The 18553-nt window shown below is 43.2% G+C and overlaps 1 protein-coding gene across 1 annotated transcript; it reads right to left on the bottom strand.

Moving 5' to 3' along the window:
- Positions 1 to 1483: 1483 nt before the first annotated feature.
- LOC141946629 (complement factor H-related protein 3-like) lies at positions 1484 to 15195 on the bottom strand. The gene is made up of 11 exons (XM_074876758.1): positions 15135 to 15195; positions 13308 to 13513; positions 11992 to 12180; positions 11165 to 11353; positions 10160 to 10360; positions 8830 to 9009; positions 7086 to 7262; positions 4325 to 4507; positions 3346 to 3546; positions 2869 to 3066; positions 1484 to 2728 (listed from the first exon to the last, which is right to left on the bottom strand). The coding sequence occupies exons 2-11, from the start codon at positions 13366 to 13368 to the stop codon at positions 2718 to 2720; spliced, it is 1590 nt and encodes a 529-aa protein (XP_074732859.1). The 5' UTR covers positions 13369 to 13513; positions 15135 to 15195; the 3' UTR covers positions 1484 to 2717.
- Between the last annotated feature and the right edge of the window lie 3358 nt (positions 15196 to 18553).

Here is an 18553-nt window from a genome sequence, read left to right as displayed (position 1 = left end):
ACAGAAACCCAATACTCTTGGTTAAAACGTGCCAGTCTGAATCAGCACACACAGCACTCAAAGTTTTGACTGTTACGGGAATTCCCCTGATTTGTGAGTTTATATCCAGACAAAAGTCAGTTTCCTCAATTATATACCATGGACACTGAGAACTTAACTGGAAAACAGAAATTACAATCTATGAATAAATCTGAGTGCCTTTTCAGCTGATGTTTGCAAAACAATGCATAAATGCAAGTTTGTTAGCAAGAGGAAAGGCCTCTCTGTCATTATAGAACAATGATTTTAAACTGAAAGAGGGTGGATTTAGGCTGGATATAAGGAAGAAATTTTTTACAATGAGGGTGGTGAGGCACTGGCACAGGTTGCCCAGAGAAGCTGTGGCTGCCCCCTCCCTGGCAGTGTTCAAGGCCAGGTTGGACGGGGCTTTGAGCAACCTGGTCTAGTGGAAGGTGTCCCTGCCCATGGCAGGGGGATTGGAACTAGATGAGCTTTAAGGTCCCTTCCAACCCAAACCATTCTATGATTTTGTGATTTGGACATCTGTATTTCTGTGAGATCAGGGAAAATAATATTGTCAGATAAAATGCTGGCCAAAGGAGAGACCTACGAGGTAGGCTTGGCTTGCATTATGATCTGGAAATCTAATTGCTAATTCTGTTACCACAGAAGAAGAGATAACTTAAATAGCCTTTTTTTTTTTTTTTTACCCTCTGCTTATTTGACATGCATCCTCGCTAGACACAGAGACACACAACACTAAGCTAGAACAAATTTCAAAGAGTGCAAATGCTTTTGTGGCCGAAGGGTGCCTTCCCTATGAATGTTACGTCCCCAGCACTGCATCCATCATTGCCACAGCAAAATGGCTGTGGTAGTTCTCAATGAAGGTGACCAACCCTCTGAGGTGCTTTCATGCCTGCCCCCACTTCCTATAGGTATATGCATAATGCTGGATATTTGTCTGTGACAGAATGTGGTGGATTACAGAAATGAAGACAGCATCTTGTTGATGAACACTGAAACAAAGAAAGCATCGAGTACTTCAGTGTCATGTGGGGTGGCTGTCACTGAATCACCTACCCCACTGAGTGACAGGTCAGATTTTTCTTCTTTACTGCTTTAATGCTAGTGTAGTAATAGAATATCTTCTTCTGACCCTTGATGTCCCTTGCAAGTGTCACTCTAGGTGAACTTCACCTTTCCTAACACTGTCCATACATGCCAAATCAATGCCACAGACAGGTCCCCTTGTAGACTGGTTTTGCCTCACTCTCCTGATCACAATGATTTCTTTTCTGCTTCAGAGATCTATGTGAAGTGCCTGATTAGTCAAGCCAGAGTTCTGGTAAATGTGTTTTTCCTCCTGAGCACCAGAATTGAGTATTCTTGTGCTTGGGAGATTCTGTCCTTCAAGACCTGTAAGATTTTCTGGACTCCCCTATCACTCCCGACGGGAGAGATGGAAATGCGGACAACCAGATTGATTAAGCAATGCCAATTTTATTATGGTGGAGCAAGCCTTTTATAATGCAGGTGAGAATCACATGATATAATCACATGGTATAATTCTTTCTGATTGGACAGTTAGCTTTGCACATGCTCCTTAAACTGTCTTCTGATTGGATGAGAACTGCCACGTCGACATTGTACAAACTTCTTCCTCCACCCAAAACCACACCCTGAAGTTGTTTAACTTCCTGGGTTCTTCCTCATATTCCAGGGTCATTTTGTCACATCCTTGACGACGCTGAGGCTTTACCAGCCTTGCTCATATACAGGATTGCTCACACGCCCATTTCCCCGCAAGAAATTCTTACAAATCCCCACAACTCCCCAGTAATCCCATCTACTAGTTTCCCAAGTAAGCCAAAATCTGCTCTCCTAAGGTGCATGGTTTGTACTCTGCTACATGCTTTTCTCTTTCCTGTTGGAATCATGAACTCCATTAGTACACGCTCTCCACACCTAAGGTTGCCGTTGATTTCCACAACCCCAGACAGTTCTTCCTTGTTAGTGAAGAGCAGACAGAGCTGTGCACTGCACAGGTTGGCCCATCCAGGACCTGGACCAGGCAGTCATCCTCACCTCCATCCAGAAATCCCCATTACTTGCATGACAACACCTTGCCCTCAAGATGAGGCTCAAGTCCCCCATAAGAACTGGGTCTGTGATCTAGAGACTTCCTGGAGTCGCTTAAAGGAGACTCCGCTCGCTCGCTCGCTCATCCTGATCAGGCGGTCAGGACACTCACCTCTGCCATGACCCCAGGGTAGTTTCCAGGCAAGTGCATGGAGAAGAAGCTAGGAGCAGACAAGGCCAAACACACGCCGCTTGTTGATGATCAAAATACCTGCGGGCTTTAATTCTTGTCTCAGAATGCCACCAAAGCCAGCCTATTTCGGGACACAATTGTTAATAAAAGTAACAGTGAGATCAATGTAGAATGGATAAAATGCAAGCACAACCATTCAGATGGAGAAAGTGTAAACACATTTACAAAATGTAAATACATTTACAAAAATGGATAAAATGTAAACACAAGCAGCCAATAATAAAAAGAAAAAACAGTAACAAATTCCCAGACAGGACGTTGGCTAAGCTGCAAACAAAGCACAGAAAAATGGGAAATGTCAGGAAAAACTGAGCTCCAATCACTGGTCGGTTGAGGGATCTTTCATTTCCACAGCTGGGCTCCTTCATGCCACTTCCATTTATTAATATCTCCCTGCAGTGCAAATAGAAACAAAGGGAAAATGTGTGAAGACCAAGCATGACACGGCAGTGGTTCCTCAGAGCAGTGCACAGGCAATTTCAGCAAAGCTGCCTCCTACAGCCCCCACCGTATCCTCGACACCGAGCACTTACGTTCACATGTAGGATAATTAATCTCTCCATCCACGCACTCTGGTCTGAATTTCTCAGGGTGTGAAACTTGCCGGTACCACCATTTGCATTCAAAGAGAATAGTATCCCCAGTCTGATAGGTGTAAGTGCTCGACCAGCTTGATGACTGTAGCTGAATGTTGTTCCTTTCCATAATAGGCTTAAGCACTGTACAGTTCTCTGCAAAAAGTACTTTCATTATTTGGCGGTAGACCTCCCACTGGACAACTGATGCTCTGAAACAGGACCAGCTGAGAGCCCCTGAGAGGCCTTTCCCCAGCTGCCTTTCCAGCTCAGGTACGGCAGTCAATGGCTTCCTGGGGACACTGCCCCTCACCACCTGCAGCATAAGGATGCTCCCACATGCCCTGGCTCCTCCCCAGGCGCTCCCCCAGAAAAACTATAGGCTTCCCCTCCCAACACAGGGGCTAAGCTGTGGCCAAAGTGGAGATGACTTACTTCCTGGCTTGCACTGTGGATATTCTAACGTTCCATTCATACACTGTGCTCTGAAAGGGGGAGATTCAGGGTCCGCCATATATCCTCTTTTGCACCGAAATTCAATAAAGTCACCCGATCTGGTATACAGCTTTCTTGCAGCGACCCATTTCAGCTCAATATTGTTTCTGCCCATGTCTTCTTCAGATACTGTACAGGCCGCTTGAAAAAGGCAAGAGAAGAGTGTCATCACTTTATACAGACTCAACACAGGTCAATTTTTTCCCCTAGAGCCTACAAATCCTCGCAGATTTTCCCCGAGAGCCTACAGAACCTTCTTTGCATCAAAACCCAGTTCCAGCTATTTGCTCTGACCCTCTGTTATTTCTGACAGGAAAGACAAGCTAAAGGGAAAGAAGACCATGGCTGAGACCCCAGGCACCCACGCAGAGCTATGGAGAAGCCTTTTCACGCTGACAGTCACACAGGGCAATTCACAGGTGGGGAAGTCAGCAGGCACCAACGCACTTCCCCGTGTCTTTTTTGAGATTCGTCCTTCCCTTCTGCTCAGCACTTCTCCCAATTTGTTTCCTCACGGCCATGTCACGGATGCAGACCCAGAGTTCCCCAGCACTGCCACGTGCTCAGACCCATCCTCCCCACTCACAGCCTGCTGACCACAGCAGCGTCCCTAACTTGGGAGCACTCGGGAGCCTGGCACAGCGATGGAGATCCCCTCACACCACGGGCTTCAGACAAACTCCCCCCCTCCCAAAGCCACTGTGGTGGCGAGAGACTGCAGGCAGCAGAGGGGACTACACGAGCGAACTTCAGGAAGAAACTCCTCCTGGACACAAGAAGGACTTGTTGCTCTTCTGCCCTGATGGCATTGCAGCCCCAGCACAAGTGCTGCTGCACAAGCAATGACCTCAGGAGCTGAGAAAAAGACAACAGGAGCAGTCACACAGTGTTTGGCCACACAGCACGTGCTTCAACCTACCGAGGCAAACTGGGGGGCTTGTCCACTGCCCATCAGTACAGGTGATACGCCGAGATCCTTCCAGGACATAGAGACTTGGGCATCTGTATTCCAGAATGGAACCTTGTGGATATTCTTGCATGGGGAAGGAAAGAAGCTCTCCATTTTCAATAACTGGAGGTGGGCCACATTTCCCGCCTTTCCCTGGAAGAAAATTCCCAATCAGAGAGAAAGCCACGAGAGTTTAATTGCAGCGGAGGCCTGGCTACAAATACTACTGGACAGTATGTTGGCACTACTCTGAGAGACGCGGAGGAAAGCAGAGAGAAAACCAAATACCCGGCAGGTGAAAAAGAGCAAGAGTTTCTCATTTCTCCAGTGCGGGACTCACAAGTGCCAGTTCACCCCGTTTGTCCACAGCTGAAGCGCTTGCAGCTGTCTGCAGCACTTCCTCTCATCCTGCATAACGGTGTAGCGTTTGTCACAGCTCTTTCTGCAGAAGCGCCTGACACCCACCTCCTCCCTCCACTGCCTGAGCAGTGACCAAAGCGGATCTGACTGCAAACAGTGACAACTGTCACCCAACTGCACCACTGTGATCACTGATGGGATAATAGCCCCTGGGCTCTGTGCGCCTCTTACAGCGCTGAGGAGCTCACACATGCCAATCCTGAAGCGCTGCTGCCTCACGGATTTTTATACCTATTCAAGCACCACACTGCCCCCAAGTCTGGCCTTCCAACGGACCTTGCGCTGGGAAATCTTCAGAGAAGACCCAGATCCCTTGGTACCAGCAGTGAGCCTCTCTGCACTTGGCATTGCGTTCTGGAGCCACAATATGGAGCCTGGCCTTAAGTCATCTGCTGTTTCTGCACCCCCTTCAGGCTCCCAGCTGGGTGCTGGCTGAGTGAAATGTTGCTGCATTGGTCCCTGTGCTGAAACTTTCTGTATGCCTTGTGAAGACAAATGAGATTATTCAGTGCGCTCATGAAACCCTAGGAGGCACCAACACAGTACCTAGGTATTGGCTCACACAGCACATTCTACCCTCAGCTGATTTAACAGCTGATTTGACTCCACGGCATTCAGTATAGCAATGCATCATCTGCACTATCTGGATGTCAACTAGCAGGGAAGCTGTGGGCTCTGTTCTTGAACAGTGACAACAAAATCTCTTGCTCTCTTCTCATCAGCCAGGCACAGAAGGTAGATTCCAAGAAGTCCAAGGGCTGCGTCTCAAAATTAGACTGGGCCAGCAACTGCTCTTAGCCTCAGGGTGGTTCTCCTGATGTGGCCCTGTAAGGAACTGAAGGAATTGATGCCTCAAACGTTCATCGACACAGAAAACCTCAAGGACAAATTGTGGCCTTTGTGATTAGTCGGAGGAATGAATTATCTGCCTAGGGAGGCACAGAGTGTATCGAAGGGTGCACGGCTCTGCTCCCTTGCAGTTTTATAGCCAAATTCCTTAGATAAACCTCGAAGGGAGGAGACGTAGACTGAGGAAAACCATACGTCTGGGTTAATGCCTACACCTTAGTTTAAGACTATAGTCTTGAAGAAGAGCTAAAAGATTGATAAGAGAGATCAACAACCAACACCAGATGGAGTTAACGACTGGATAATGGCCCAAGCAGCAAAAACTGAGGAAAAGATAAAGGTGATAGGGGGAGATCATGATCACCAAGTCAACTGGACAAAAGGGTTAAGGTACCCCATTCCCCTTCAGCGCACACACAGAACCCATGCTACACCATTTCTCAATCTCTCATGCAAATGAGCTCTTGGAATACCTGCCTCTCTTTGTCTAGTATGCTAATCAGCCAATAAGAGGAACTTTAAAAGGCAACAGAAAACTTTGCTGGGTGTGCACCCACCACCCAAGATTACCAGTCCTGAGACAATGCTGGATCCAGGGGTGGTGACTGGATTTCTTTGACTCTCTTTCTCTCCTTTCTTTTTCTATCCTGTCCTTACGTGTCTTTCTTTTCTCTAGATTTGTAAGAGACCACATTGTTTATTATCCTTTTCCAAATTGAAGTTGTTTCTACCTCAAGTAAAACATTTTAACTGGTCATCTGGTGTTGTTTCACCTTGATTTAACCTGAGGGGATCACAGAAGCTTTATGACTCCCTGGGCTCCCAGTCCAGGTTGTAACATGCCTTTTTGAGTGACACCACCTGGCTCACTCAGCTGGTAAACTCACCTGAACAGATACCTGGGAAAATGGCTTTTTCCTGAGTGCACCAGCTACGCTGTGTTTGTGCACAGTAATGAGACTGAAATTTGGAGAGGTAAATGCCACTAAGTCACCTTCATGATAGTCTCACTGACAGATGTGTGTTAGGAGAGAAGGCCTCAGTTCGCTGCCTCATATCTATTTTAAATTTAACTTATTTTAAATGTAAGTCAGTGTATCTGGATCTTCTGTTGATACTAGGCAGGAGAACTGGGAGTAAGTTTGGGCATAGGCACCTTGTATCAGGTAAGAATCACTGGGGAGGTCAGTGATTACCATCTCCCCCTTGCTACAGAGTTCCAAAAAGATAACTCACCTAGAAGAAAATAGATATTTTCCCACGGTACTGACTTCCTTTATGTTTTCTGTATTTCTTGGAGCCCCAGAAAGGTTAATCTCTGGAGGATCAGTTCTCTGCTTAAATCTCCCTCTGCCCCGTAAGGAAACTCTACCAATCTAGATGTCAAAAATCTGAGTACATAGGACATCATGTCTGCTCCGGTGACAATGATAGGGAGTTCTGAAGCCTTTATGCTACTCACTGATGCACTTTGGAGGTGGAGTCCAGCCATTCTCTTGACACTGTATCTCTCCTGTTTCTTGTCCTTCTGGAGTTACAAAGCCAGTACGACAACGATAGGTGACCTTCTCCTGTAAATGAAATGTTGTCTCTCTCAAGGTGAAATAACCATTGTCAAAATTGATATACTGGCATTTTTCTGAAAGAGATAGACAGAATTTACTCCAAGTAAAACACTGCTAAACTACATGCTTATAATACACAGAAGAAGAAGGACAAATGAAGCAGCAGCGGGATTTAGAACATTTTTAAGAGCACATGAATTTCTGCTTCTGCATTGAGCTTTCTTCCTGGGGGGACAACTGGAAAGTGAACAGTCAAAGTTCACAGTTACCAACTCGTGCAGCACAAACAGGGATGGACAGGAGTTTGATTTGCAGCAGTCCTGCAAGTTTCCAAAACTGTATGTCCATATCTGGTCTTCACTAGAAATGAAATTCATGTTGGGCATGCACAGCACTGTGCATGCATAAAGAGGACCTTCTGTCCATATTGCACACCATGGTGACCCAGAGTGCACATACTGCAGGGCTAAAGCAAATTTGTAGCAAAGGACCCCTTCTTGCACACTAAAACACTAGTGCAGACAGACCCAATACTGCAACTGATTTCACATCACTTGGAATACATTGTTTAAGCCAGTCTAAATGGATGGAAATCAGTAGTCTTGGTTGGATGTTATGGTCTTCTATTCTGAAAGAAAACTTCCATAGTATACTAAATGCTTTACTAATAGATCGTTCTGTGAAGGAGTTTCTCCATTTTTAGAAATTAACACTACAACAAAGAGCAATATTTGCACATTACAGAGTCAAGTAAATAAAGCTATGAAAAAAAAAATTGAGGATGTATTTGAATGTTGGGAGCAGAATTAATGATACTTTAGTGCAACAGCTTCAGAAGTTTAAATTTCACTTCAAATGTTTTGGTGTTTATACCAGTGATAACCATAATTGCCTAATACTAGGAATCATAAAATTTTATTTTGCTTGCTTATTGCTATGTCAAAATCTCAGTGGGTGGTTGTCCAAAACATTCTATGGTTGATGTCTCTATCAGGGTGGAATTGTTTCCTAAAAAAATATTTTTATAGTCCAAGAAAAGTTAGGTTGAATTATTTCTTTTGTCCATATGAAAGCATTATCTAAAGTATTTAAAGTTCCTGTGAGACATTCTAGCAATTTCAGGCTTGGTGCAAGTCAGGAACAAAAGCTGGAAACAGTTAGGAGAGGTAACCTTGCTATTCCTCCCCCCTTCCAGTATGATGCCAACTGGAAAGGAAGAAAGAGAAACAAGGACCAGGTGGCATAGTGAGAGGCTGAAAGGAGACAAATAAAAGGCTGCGCAAGGGGAAGGATTACTAATTATTATATTACTGCACAGCTATGTTATAAGAAGATTTCACTACTGAAGACAAAGGGACCATGACTCCCATCCCAGAGCTTACATTCTAGGGGATCTGAATGAGCCACACGTGGACGTTTGATCAGGGTTACATTCTGCATGTTTGTACAGCAGCTGACCTCAGAGGCAGACAGAGACATGAGAGCTGCATGAGACAGTTCAGAGAATCACAGCATTGTGTTTCAGTTGTAGAGCACTTAGACTTAGATTTACAAAGCGGTGGTGACAGATTAATGTAGGTGATGTGATGATGGATTTACTGGTTTTAGCTAGAAACCTCAACAAAATGCAAGCACACTCACTTTTACGGATGCATCTGGGAGGAGGTGACCAGCCATTCTTTGCGCATGTGACTTCCCCACCTTCATGTTCAGTTTGATAGTCAGCATTGCAGACATATTTAACTCTTTCACCTTCCCTGTAAACATCCTTCCAGCTCCGTGAGAAATAACCATTTTCCAGCTGCCTGGCATCACATATTTCTAAAGAAAGAAGATAAGTACATTTAACCACAGTAATTTGTACAGCTACAACTGAGATAAATCGTTAAGAAAACAGTTACTAAAAAATGGGCCTCCGAGCACCTTTCTGTAGATTTCTATCCCCAAAAGACATTCATGTTCAAACCTGAACGAAAGCATGTTTTGTTTCACTGCCCTGAGATTAACAAATCACACGAACAGGAGCACAAGTCATTACATAAAGTGCTAAGAAGTGGTCTACTAAACTGCAACTTACCTAGTATCCATAAGCAAGTCTGGCTAACTTCAGTGCATCTAGCATCATGTACACCAGCTCTGCTTTGGACTGCTACATCTCTAAAATGTTGGCTCTACAACATCCTGCACCCCCAAGAGCCCAGACACAAGGAATATGGCTGAAGGAATGCTACAGCTGTGTTATTTGAATAAATGGTCCTTTCCTCCGGGCAGGACTCCACTCATTTTCTGCACTGGGCACCACTCCACTGAGGGCAACAGGGAAGGATCAACCTTCTGTAATTCACTTCCAAGCCCTACCAGTAGGTAGGAACTTTACTGTGACTGAAGATGTGTGTTAGGAGAGAAGGCCTCAGCTCGCTGCCTCATATCTATTTTAAATTTAACTTATTTTCAATCTGAGACAGTGTATTTGGATCTTTTGTTGATACTATGCTCACTTTCAGCTTACTGCAAGAGTGTGCCACCTTCTCAGCTCCAAATGTTATCCAAAGGAATCAGGCAATGGATCTCAGAGAGGAACCTCTAGAACAAGTGCCCAAGCCACAGAAGGAAGAATATATCTACACAGAGTAGAAACTCTCTGTTTGTATGTGCAGATGAAAGTGGATGCAGGCATGTGACCTAGAAGCTGGAGAAACATTTCCTATGTATTTCTTAATCTCATTAATAGTTTCATGAGTAAAGAATCTCCAAAATCCAAAAGCCTTGTTTCAGCCTTACTCATTTCAGACTGTCACTTACCAGCTGACAGGTTTGAGCTCTGCAGATAGGATGATGGTCCGGGTGCAGTGCCAGGGGTCAACTAAACAAATTGACCTTTGCTCCATCTTGTGCTCCATTGGCACAATCTCTGTTGCACAGACCTTTGATAATTATAACAGAATTGAGCACATACTGGAAATATACTTACTGAGGCATTTTGGCTCTGGAGACCAGCCCCTTCCAGAACAGACTATTCGAACCCAGGAGTGTCCACTTGGGGTTGAATAACCATTAGCGCATTGGTAGTCAACATACTGCCCAACCCTCATTGGAAAGTAATAGTTTTTGTGGTACTCCAGTGATCCACTTAACTTGCCATTTTCTATAGCTGGGTAGTCACACGGATTCTCTTGAAACAGAATTTAACAGCAACAATATCAACACATGCATGACAGAAAAATCAGGACACAATTAATTCAGATTCAGCTTCATCATCTGAGTGTTTTCTGAACCTGACAGAATCAGGACACCTTGGCAGATCCTAAGGAGTGCAGGAACAACTGCACTCTGCTTCTGGTGTCTTTGTCAGTGCTTATACCTATGTATATGTATATGTATGCCTGAATTATGCCATATCATTTATACCTCTATTACAGGAAGAAGCATAAAAATTAAGAAACCCAAAGATATCTACTACTACAACTTAATATTTTTTTTGTCACCAGAATACTATTAAAGGCCCCCAGTCAAATCTGTGACTCCATTCTGCAATATACTAAACAAACAAACACAGAGCTCTTTGGGAGGACCAACAATGAGGAACCCTGCACCACACATCTTAGCCAAGCACAAAAGAGTACGTTCACAAGAAGGGGAGAGAAACAGGTAACAGCAGGACTTATTTTTCCTCTTAAAGAGAGGTATCTACAATTGATCAGATGTGCTATGCATCTGAAATGCAAATTTTTCCCTTTGGTTTAAGTAAAAAGGGATAAAATGTCCAACATCATGCACCTTTATTTACAGTTACTTCCCCTCTGCACTAGATTTACACACCCCCTTACCGTCAGCAAGTGTATTTGTGCTGGGAAAGCCAATTGCCCTTTGAATAAATAGTGTCTGATTGTACAGGCAAATGCACGTGAACAACTGCAAAATTACACACAAGACGTATTTGATAGATCAAAATTATTCAGGTATGGTGCATATTTACCAGTGATACAGGAAGGAAACTCGATATGCCCATTAACACACTGCTTGATAGAAGAGGCTGAGAGTTTAAATCCTGTCATGCATTTGAAGTTTTGCCACTGACCACTTTGAATCAAAAATGTGCGCCTTTGTCCATTGGAGAGAAGTAGGTTTTGGGCTTCCAGTTGCTGTTTTGTAATGGTACATGGTGCTAGGGGAAAGACGAAAAATTAAAAATTAAAAACTTTACTGACTTTGCAAACAGCGGTGATGGTCTCAAGAGGTACTGACTTCAGGAGACAGTAGTCCTTGACATAATTAATGAAATCCGAGGGAGCAAGTCTAATTTTATCCCTGTTGTGTTTCCAATACCTAGGATTAAAAATGAACTTTGAAAGACTTCTAACAAAGAGCTCCAAGGAGGAAACTGAGACAGCAAAGCAGCTTACGACAGCAGCGCTCCCCCCGCATATGAGAGACAGTTAGGAAACTACATGAAAGGATGTCTTCACAAACATGATCATTGCGGGAAAGGGGCCGACACCACTGTCAGTACCATACCTACTGTGCAAGTTCCTGGAAGTACAGGCAAAATGTTTAACTGCTTGTAACCTTCCGGACAGCTCCAAAATTCTCACAATAAAAACCATAACTGAGGGTAAAAGATTTTGGGACACTAAAGCCCAAGATCCACAAGTTAAGAAGTACTGAATCCAGGGAGTAATTTTGGTCTGTTACAGACTTGGTAATCAAGCAACAAATGTAAACCTAATTCTGAAACTCCTACTCCAAGAACAATTAGAATTGTCTAAAAGTACAAAGTCAATCAGCAATAAAAGTTACACTTACCCAAACATTGTGGTGGTCCAGGCACCCAGATTTTTTCATGGCATGTTACCCATTCGGATCCTGATAACGTGTATCCAGGGTTGCACATGTACTGCACTCTGTCATTTTCCTCATATCCTGATTTATTCCCACTAACAACATCTCCAAAGTCAATGAGAGGTGGGTCTTCACAGGCTGCTCCTGTAGAAGCTGTGCACAAATTCTTGTTATTTGTCTGCACATTGACTTTTTCTTCTTGTCCCGATTTATCCCTACTAGCAATTTCTTCAAAAATCAATGATGGGCGGGTGCTTGCATGCTATCCCAGCAGAAACCATGCACAAGTTCTTGTTAATTGCTAGATACAGGACAGTACTGACAGCTGCAAATAATGGCACTACGCAGGACTTAATATTCTGATGGCCTACATCCCTTCATCTGGGAAAATACAGTACTAATAAACAGCACTATCTCCTTGTTCTAAGAAATTGTTGTCTTTACTATTTTCACAGTCTTTGCATTGAAAAAACTAAACTGAAAACATTTTAATTGAAAATATTAATAAACTTCTGAATTTCTCAGAGTACAGTTGCTGTTTTCCAGAACTGAAATAAAGTTTCCAGAAGTGGAATAAAATTTTACACATGCAGTCATGATTCTCAAATTTCTTTAATTCTACAAATAAATCCATTTGTCACAGCTTCCTAAAATTAGTTCCACCATTTTAAAATGGAAGAAGTCGGATCATTTTTTGAAAGTATAAGGTATATATAAGAAAGCACTTTTAAAGGCAGAGGGAGGAGAATGACCCCGATATGATGAACAGATTTAAATGGATTAATCATGGAGTTTAAAACTGGTTATTTTAATAAAGGTGTATATTCAGTGAAGATCTCCTTCAGGCAGCAAGTTTTTCTTATCATACAACTTCTTGAAATAACAAAGTACCTGTATTTTTAAAGAGTTGTATAATCTATTACAACCAAACCAGTATTCTGTATTTTTAATCGTACGTATTCAGAATAACAGTAGTTAAATTGAAATACAAAGGAATTTATATGGTTTAATGTATTTTAAGTGAGTTACGTCTTCTAATATGCTAGGTTCTTTATGATAGTCTTTAAGTTCAGGCACAAGGCAAAGAAGCAAGCTCATACAAGAAAATACAAAGCAAATCTTCTCAAATGCATTGTTCTAAATTACAACTCTGATTCTAAACTTCTGAAGGGAATTCGGTAAAAAGTAAACTGTACGGTTGAGGGGTTTTTTAAGTTCATGTTTCTTGATTGTCACGAGCTACATCACTTAAAAACATAGTTTTCCATTTAATAACTTACCTCTACATGTAGTACAGCCCATCCACAGCAGAACCACTATGGTGTGGCTCAGCAGTGTCATTTCCAAGCTTTAGAAGTTAAATGTCCTCTGCAACAGAGCTGCTGTTTTCTGTACTCCAAACTGCATGTACTTGTATTCACTCCCAGGATCCTAGGGCTGTCCTTTCAATCTCCTCCTCTACTTTTCTTGCAACACAGCAGTTAATCTGTACAGATAAATTATGCAGTCGTTGCAAAAAAGCTTCAATAGTTTTTTCACAAAAGTTTTCAGACTGAACTTTGACACAGAAGCATTATGAAACCCATAACCAAAAACTCACGATATAGTGCACTTAGCTTTTCAAACTTAAAATTTTGTAATGGGCAAAGCCACCTTATATCTGGAGACCATAATTTATTATAAGTCTGCTTAAAATCCTAACAGCCTAATACAAATACTAAGTTATTGTTAGTCCACTTCCAACAATGCTAACATTCATAGTCCAAATTAATGCAAGATAGCCTCAGTAATGCAAACTTTTTTAAATAAAGTGTTTTACAGAAAAACCTGTCCTGTACCTAACCACTTCCTCTGGTGTTATGCTCATCCTTCCTTGGCTCCTCTGGTTGACAGCACCAGGGGAATGCCACAGTGAACCATTAGTGTACAACGGTTTTTGTTGGGAAGAGCTCAATGCAAATAGCAGGAGTCCCTTCCTCCTAAGTACTGAGGTCTCCTTGTGTTTACATGTATGTATTTTCTTAATACCGTCTCCTTTTTTGGATCCCAGTTGTTCAGTGTCTCTGTTCATCAAAATTGGGTCTACCTGGACAAGACCAAGTTGCACTTCTGCTGGGGCCGCTGCTTGGCCACTGTGGCTTGTTTTTAGTCTTTGACCTCTGTTCACCCTTGTCTCATCCCACATTCTCCTTTTCCACACCACATTTTAGTCTGGAGTCATAGATAGCTCTACAACTGTTTGTTACCGGTAGGAATTAGAGCTAAACTAAAAAACATTTAGGCAGCCAATGGGGTGATTGCTAAACAACTGCTATCTCAGCTAAACAAGCCACAATCAGCTCAAGACAAACCCAGCCAAGCCTAGAGATCCTGCTCTTTTATTAGCAATGGCAAAAATCATATTTATTGGGCTACACCAGCAGGACAACTTTGACTGAATGGAGCTCCATCCTCACATGACAATACGAAGATTATTTTCAAGACCATTTTCTGTGGAATTTCTTACACAGTCTTCTGGTTTAGGACATCCTCATTTTTTTCTTCCAATGCACTTGCTGCTAGGAACTGTTGTGGGTTAACTAACCCATAGGATTAACTAACATAGCAATTGACTTTGAGTTGTTTTTTCTCCCTTCAAAAACACACATGGCATTGTTTTGTTTACTGAGTAACACCCATCTGAGGACCAACAGATATTGCTATTACTATACACACTAAATTAATTTAATCGTTATTGATATGCCACTTCATACAATCGTCAGAATTTCAAAACACTTTGCGGAAAAGCATTCTTCTAAAAGTTGACAAAAGTCTCAGTAACAAATATCCAATATTAACAGCTATATTAACCATTTTTTAAGGAACCAAGCACATTCCTTAGACAAAACCAGGAATATAAACATGCCACTAATATTTCTAGGGGGAGGTATTATTTATTTGTATTTTAGATTGTTACATACTAGTCCAACATGACCATAAGCAGTAACTGTCATTTATGGAGTCCTGGCAGGTTTGCAATATAAAACAATGAACCCCACAAACAGTATATAACAAAGCTTTCTGGATTTCACTCTGAGCCCAGTCTTTCTGGCTCACTTCTTCCTCACCTTCTAATCCTTCTGTGCTTCAGAAAGACTGGTCTCTCTCTCAGGAATTTTTCCTTTTAGTATAGCACTAAGAAGAACAAAAAAGGTCAAGTAAAATAGAATTAATTTCCACCTTATCTGCCACCATTCCTGCCCCTTTTCATAGGTCATTAACTTTAATCATTAACTTTTGGCCTCATTTGTAACTCAGTCACTGGAAAACACTCTAAATAGCAATTGCGGATCAGGCAACCATTTCCAATAAGTCAGCTCCAAAAGGGTTGCATAATTTCTATTACAGGACATCTAGATTTCTTTATTTCTTTCTTTCTCAGAAAAAGGAACTTCATTTACTGCCAATCAAATCAGAATAGGGTAATGAGAAATAAAACAAATCTTAAAACACCTTCCCCCCACCCCTCCCTTCTTCCCGGGCCCAACTTTGCTCCCGATTTCTCTGCCTCCTCTCCCACAGCAGTGCAGGGGGCAGGGGATGGGGGTTTTGGTCAGTTTGTCACCTGTTGTCTCTGCTGCTCCCTCCTCCTCAGGGGAAGGGCTCTCACACTCTTCCCCTGCTCCGGCGTGGGGTCCCTCCCACAGGAGACAGTCCTCCACGAACTTCTCCAAAATGGGTCCTTCCCACAGGGCTGCAGTTCTTCACAAACTGCTCCAGAGTAGGTCCCTCCCATGGGATGCCATCCTTCAGGAACAGACTGCTCCAGCACGGGTCCCCCATGGGGTCACAAGTCCTGCCAGCAAACCTGTTCCAGCGTGGACTCCTCTCTCCACAGGTCCACAGGTCCTGCCAGGAACTTGCTCTAGTGTGGGCTTCCCACAGGGTCCCAGCCTCCTTTGGTGCTCACCCACCTGCTCCTCCACATGGCATGGGCTCCTCCTCAGGCTGCAGGTGGAGATCTGTTACCCCGTTACCTCCATGGGTGCAGGGCACAGCTGCCTCACCAGGGTCTGCACCATGGGCTGCAGGGGAACCTCTGCTCTGGCACCTGGAGCACCTCCTCCTCCTCCTTCTTCACTGTCCTTGGTGTCCACAGAGTTGTTTCTCTCACATGTTCTCACTCCTCTCTCTGGGTGCAGTTGCCCTCCCACAGTTTTTTTACCCCTTTCTTAAATCTGTTATCCCAGAGGTGCTACCACCATCGCTGATGGCCTTGGCCAGCGGTGGGTCCCTCTTGGAGCCGGTTGGCATTGGCTCTGTTGGACATGGGGGAAGCTTCTAGCAGCTTCTCACAAAAGCCACCCCTGTAGCCCCCTCAGTACCAAAACCTGCCACTGAAACCCAATACTCTCGGTTAAAACGTGCCAGTCTGAATCAGCACACACAGCACTCAAAGTTTTGACTGTTACGGGAATTCCCCTGATTTGTGAGTTTATATCCAGACAAAAGTCAGTGTCCTCAATTATATACCATGGACACCGAGAACTTAACTGGAAAACAGAAATTACAATCTATGAATAAATCTGAGTGCCTTTTCAGCTGATGTTTGCAAAACAATGCATAAATGCAAGTTTGTTAGCAAGAGGAAAGGCCTCTCTGTCATTATAGAACAATGATTTTAAACTGAAAGAGGGTGGATTTAGACTGGATATAAGGAAGAAATTTTTTACAATGAGGGTGGTGAGGCACTGGCACAGGTTGCCCAGAGAAGCTGTGGCTGCCCCCTCCCTGGCAGTGTTCAAGGCCAGGTTGGACGGGGCTTTGAGCAACCTGGTCTAGTGGAAGGTGTCCCTGCCCATGGCAGGGGGTTGGGACTAGATGAGCTTTAAGGTCCCTTCCAACCCAAACCATTCTATGATTCTATGATAACAAATAAAAGGCTGGTCTTGAAAAAATTTGCACAAGCCAAACTTAGTGCAGAAATATTATATCATCCATCTTCTCCCAAGCCAGCACTATCACTGTGAAATGACAGAGTTGAGATCTATTGCCATTCTGATGCTATTGGAAGGCTCTGATATACAAGGAAAGGCACCAAAAGAAACAAAATAATTCTTTTTATCATGCCTCAATCAAGGAAAAAATCCAATTATTTTCTCAATATTTCATGAGAAGGCAGGGAGGAGACCTTATTTCTGGCTTTGGCTTCCTTGTGGGAGAGTACAGAGGAAATAGAGCCATACTCTTCTCAGAAATGCACAGTGATACGATAAAAGACAACAGACACAAATCTACAACAAAAGAAGTTCTAGTTAGATATTAGGAAAAAAGATTCACCGTGAGGGTGGATAGACATTGGAACAGGTTGCCCAGAAAGGTTAGAAAACATCTTCTTGCAGATACTAAAAACTCAGACAGACAGGGACCTGAGCAACCTGATTCTTATTCTGCAATTCTATGCCTAACTATGCAGACAGCCAGCAAAAGTTCAGAACTGTTGTAGGGTTAAATTGAGGTCTTTGGTATGTTGACGGTTATTTTAAGAACTATTCTAGCACCACGGTTTTGTTAAGTCTAAGTAAATAATGCCAAAGATAAAAAATAATTCTCTGCTTCCAAATATACTTAGGTCAGAAACACTCCTGGGCTTGTATGTCACTGAGCCTCATTTGCACTGTATATTCCACATACACTAAGCACAGTGTTTTGGCAGATGTGCTTCTGGCATCTCAGCCACACCAGGACAAGAGCATGCCTGAGCTGTGTGCCTGCAGCAGCTTCTCTGCTGTCACAGCAGCACATGTAGCTAATCTATGTCTTCCCGCACAGCCTAGCCACATTTGCATGAATATATTCTGGGAAAATTAAGGTAGTGGAAAGGAGTCATTAACAAAGTTTCCTTGCCCTCCAAAAAGCAACTTGATCACTTGCTGTGTCTCCATTAACTTCTGTCAGAACTCTGTGTTCTGTTGGCTTTGTAACGTTCGTCTTGTCTTTCTTTTTCAAGATTTCACACAGATATTTCTGAGGTTTTTCAGGTTCTGAAACCCAAGCTGTAGCTCTCTTTTTCATTCACTTAATTCTGCTGTGCTAATTAACAGAAATAACACAGCTCAAGATTTCAAATTGCAAGCACCAATTTTATTTTCAAATAATTCATGCAAAAAAAAGTGAAAAATGAAAGAAATCCACGTTCTTTTTACCAGAGAAAATACCTGGATGCCATCCTGAACATGGTGAAGAAAACCCCAAAAAAACAATAAAAAGCCACGAGAACAAGAGACTAGCAATACACTAGCACAGGCTGGTGTTAGGAAGCAACTGGGAAGATGCTGATGCTATCAGACCTGAAACAGGCACCAACACAGTGATACATGGGTGCTCCATCCATTTGTCTCAAGTGTTCCTCCCTGCTAGCTAGAGAATGTGCCCTCCCTTCCTGCCCTGAATGGGTCTTCCAGACCATGGAAACAGGTTTGATCTCTGTGGTACAGTCAAGACTATGGATTTGGGGTTTCGGCCTGACCTAAGCTAAGGTGATCAA

This window comes from Strix uralensis, chromosome 8 (assembly GCF_047716275.1).
Source record: "Strix uralensis isolate ZFMK-TIS-50842 chromosome 8, bStrUra1, whole genome shotgun sequence".
In the NCBI taxonomy this organism is placed as follows: domain Eukaryota; kingdom Metazoa; phylum Chordata; class Aves; order Strigiformes; family Strigidae; genus Strix; species Strix uralensis.
Note: the sequence above shows the minus strand (reverse complement) of the source record. Positions and strands in the feature narration are given on the sequence as shown.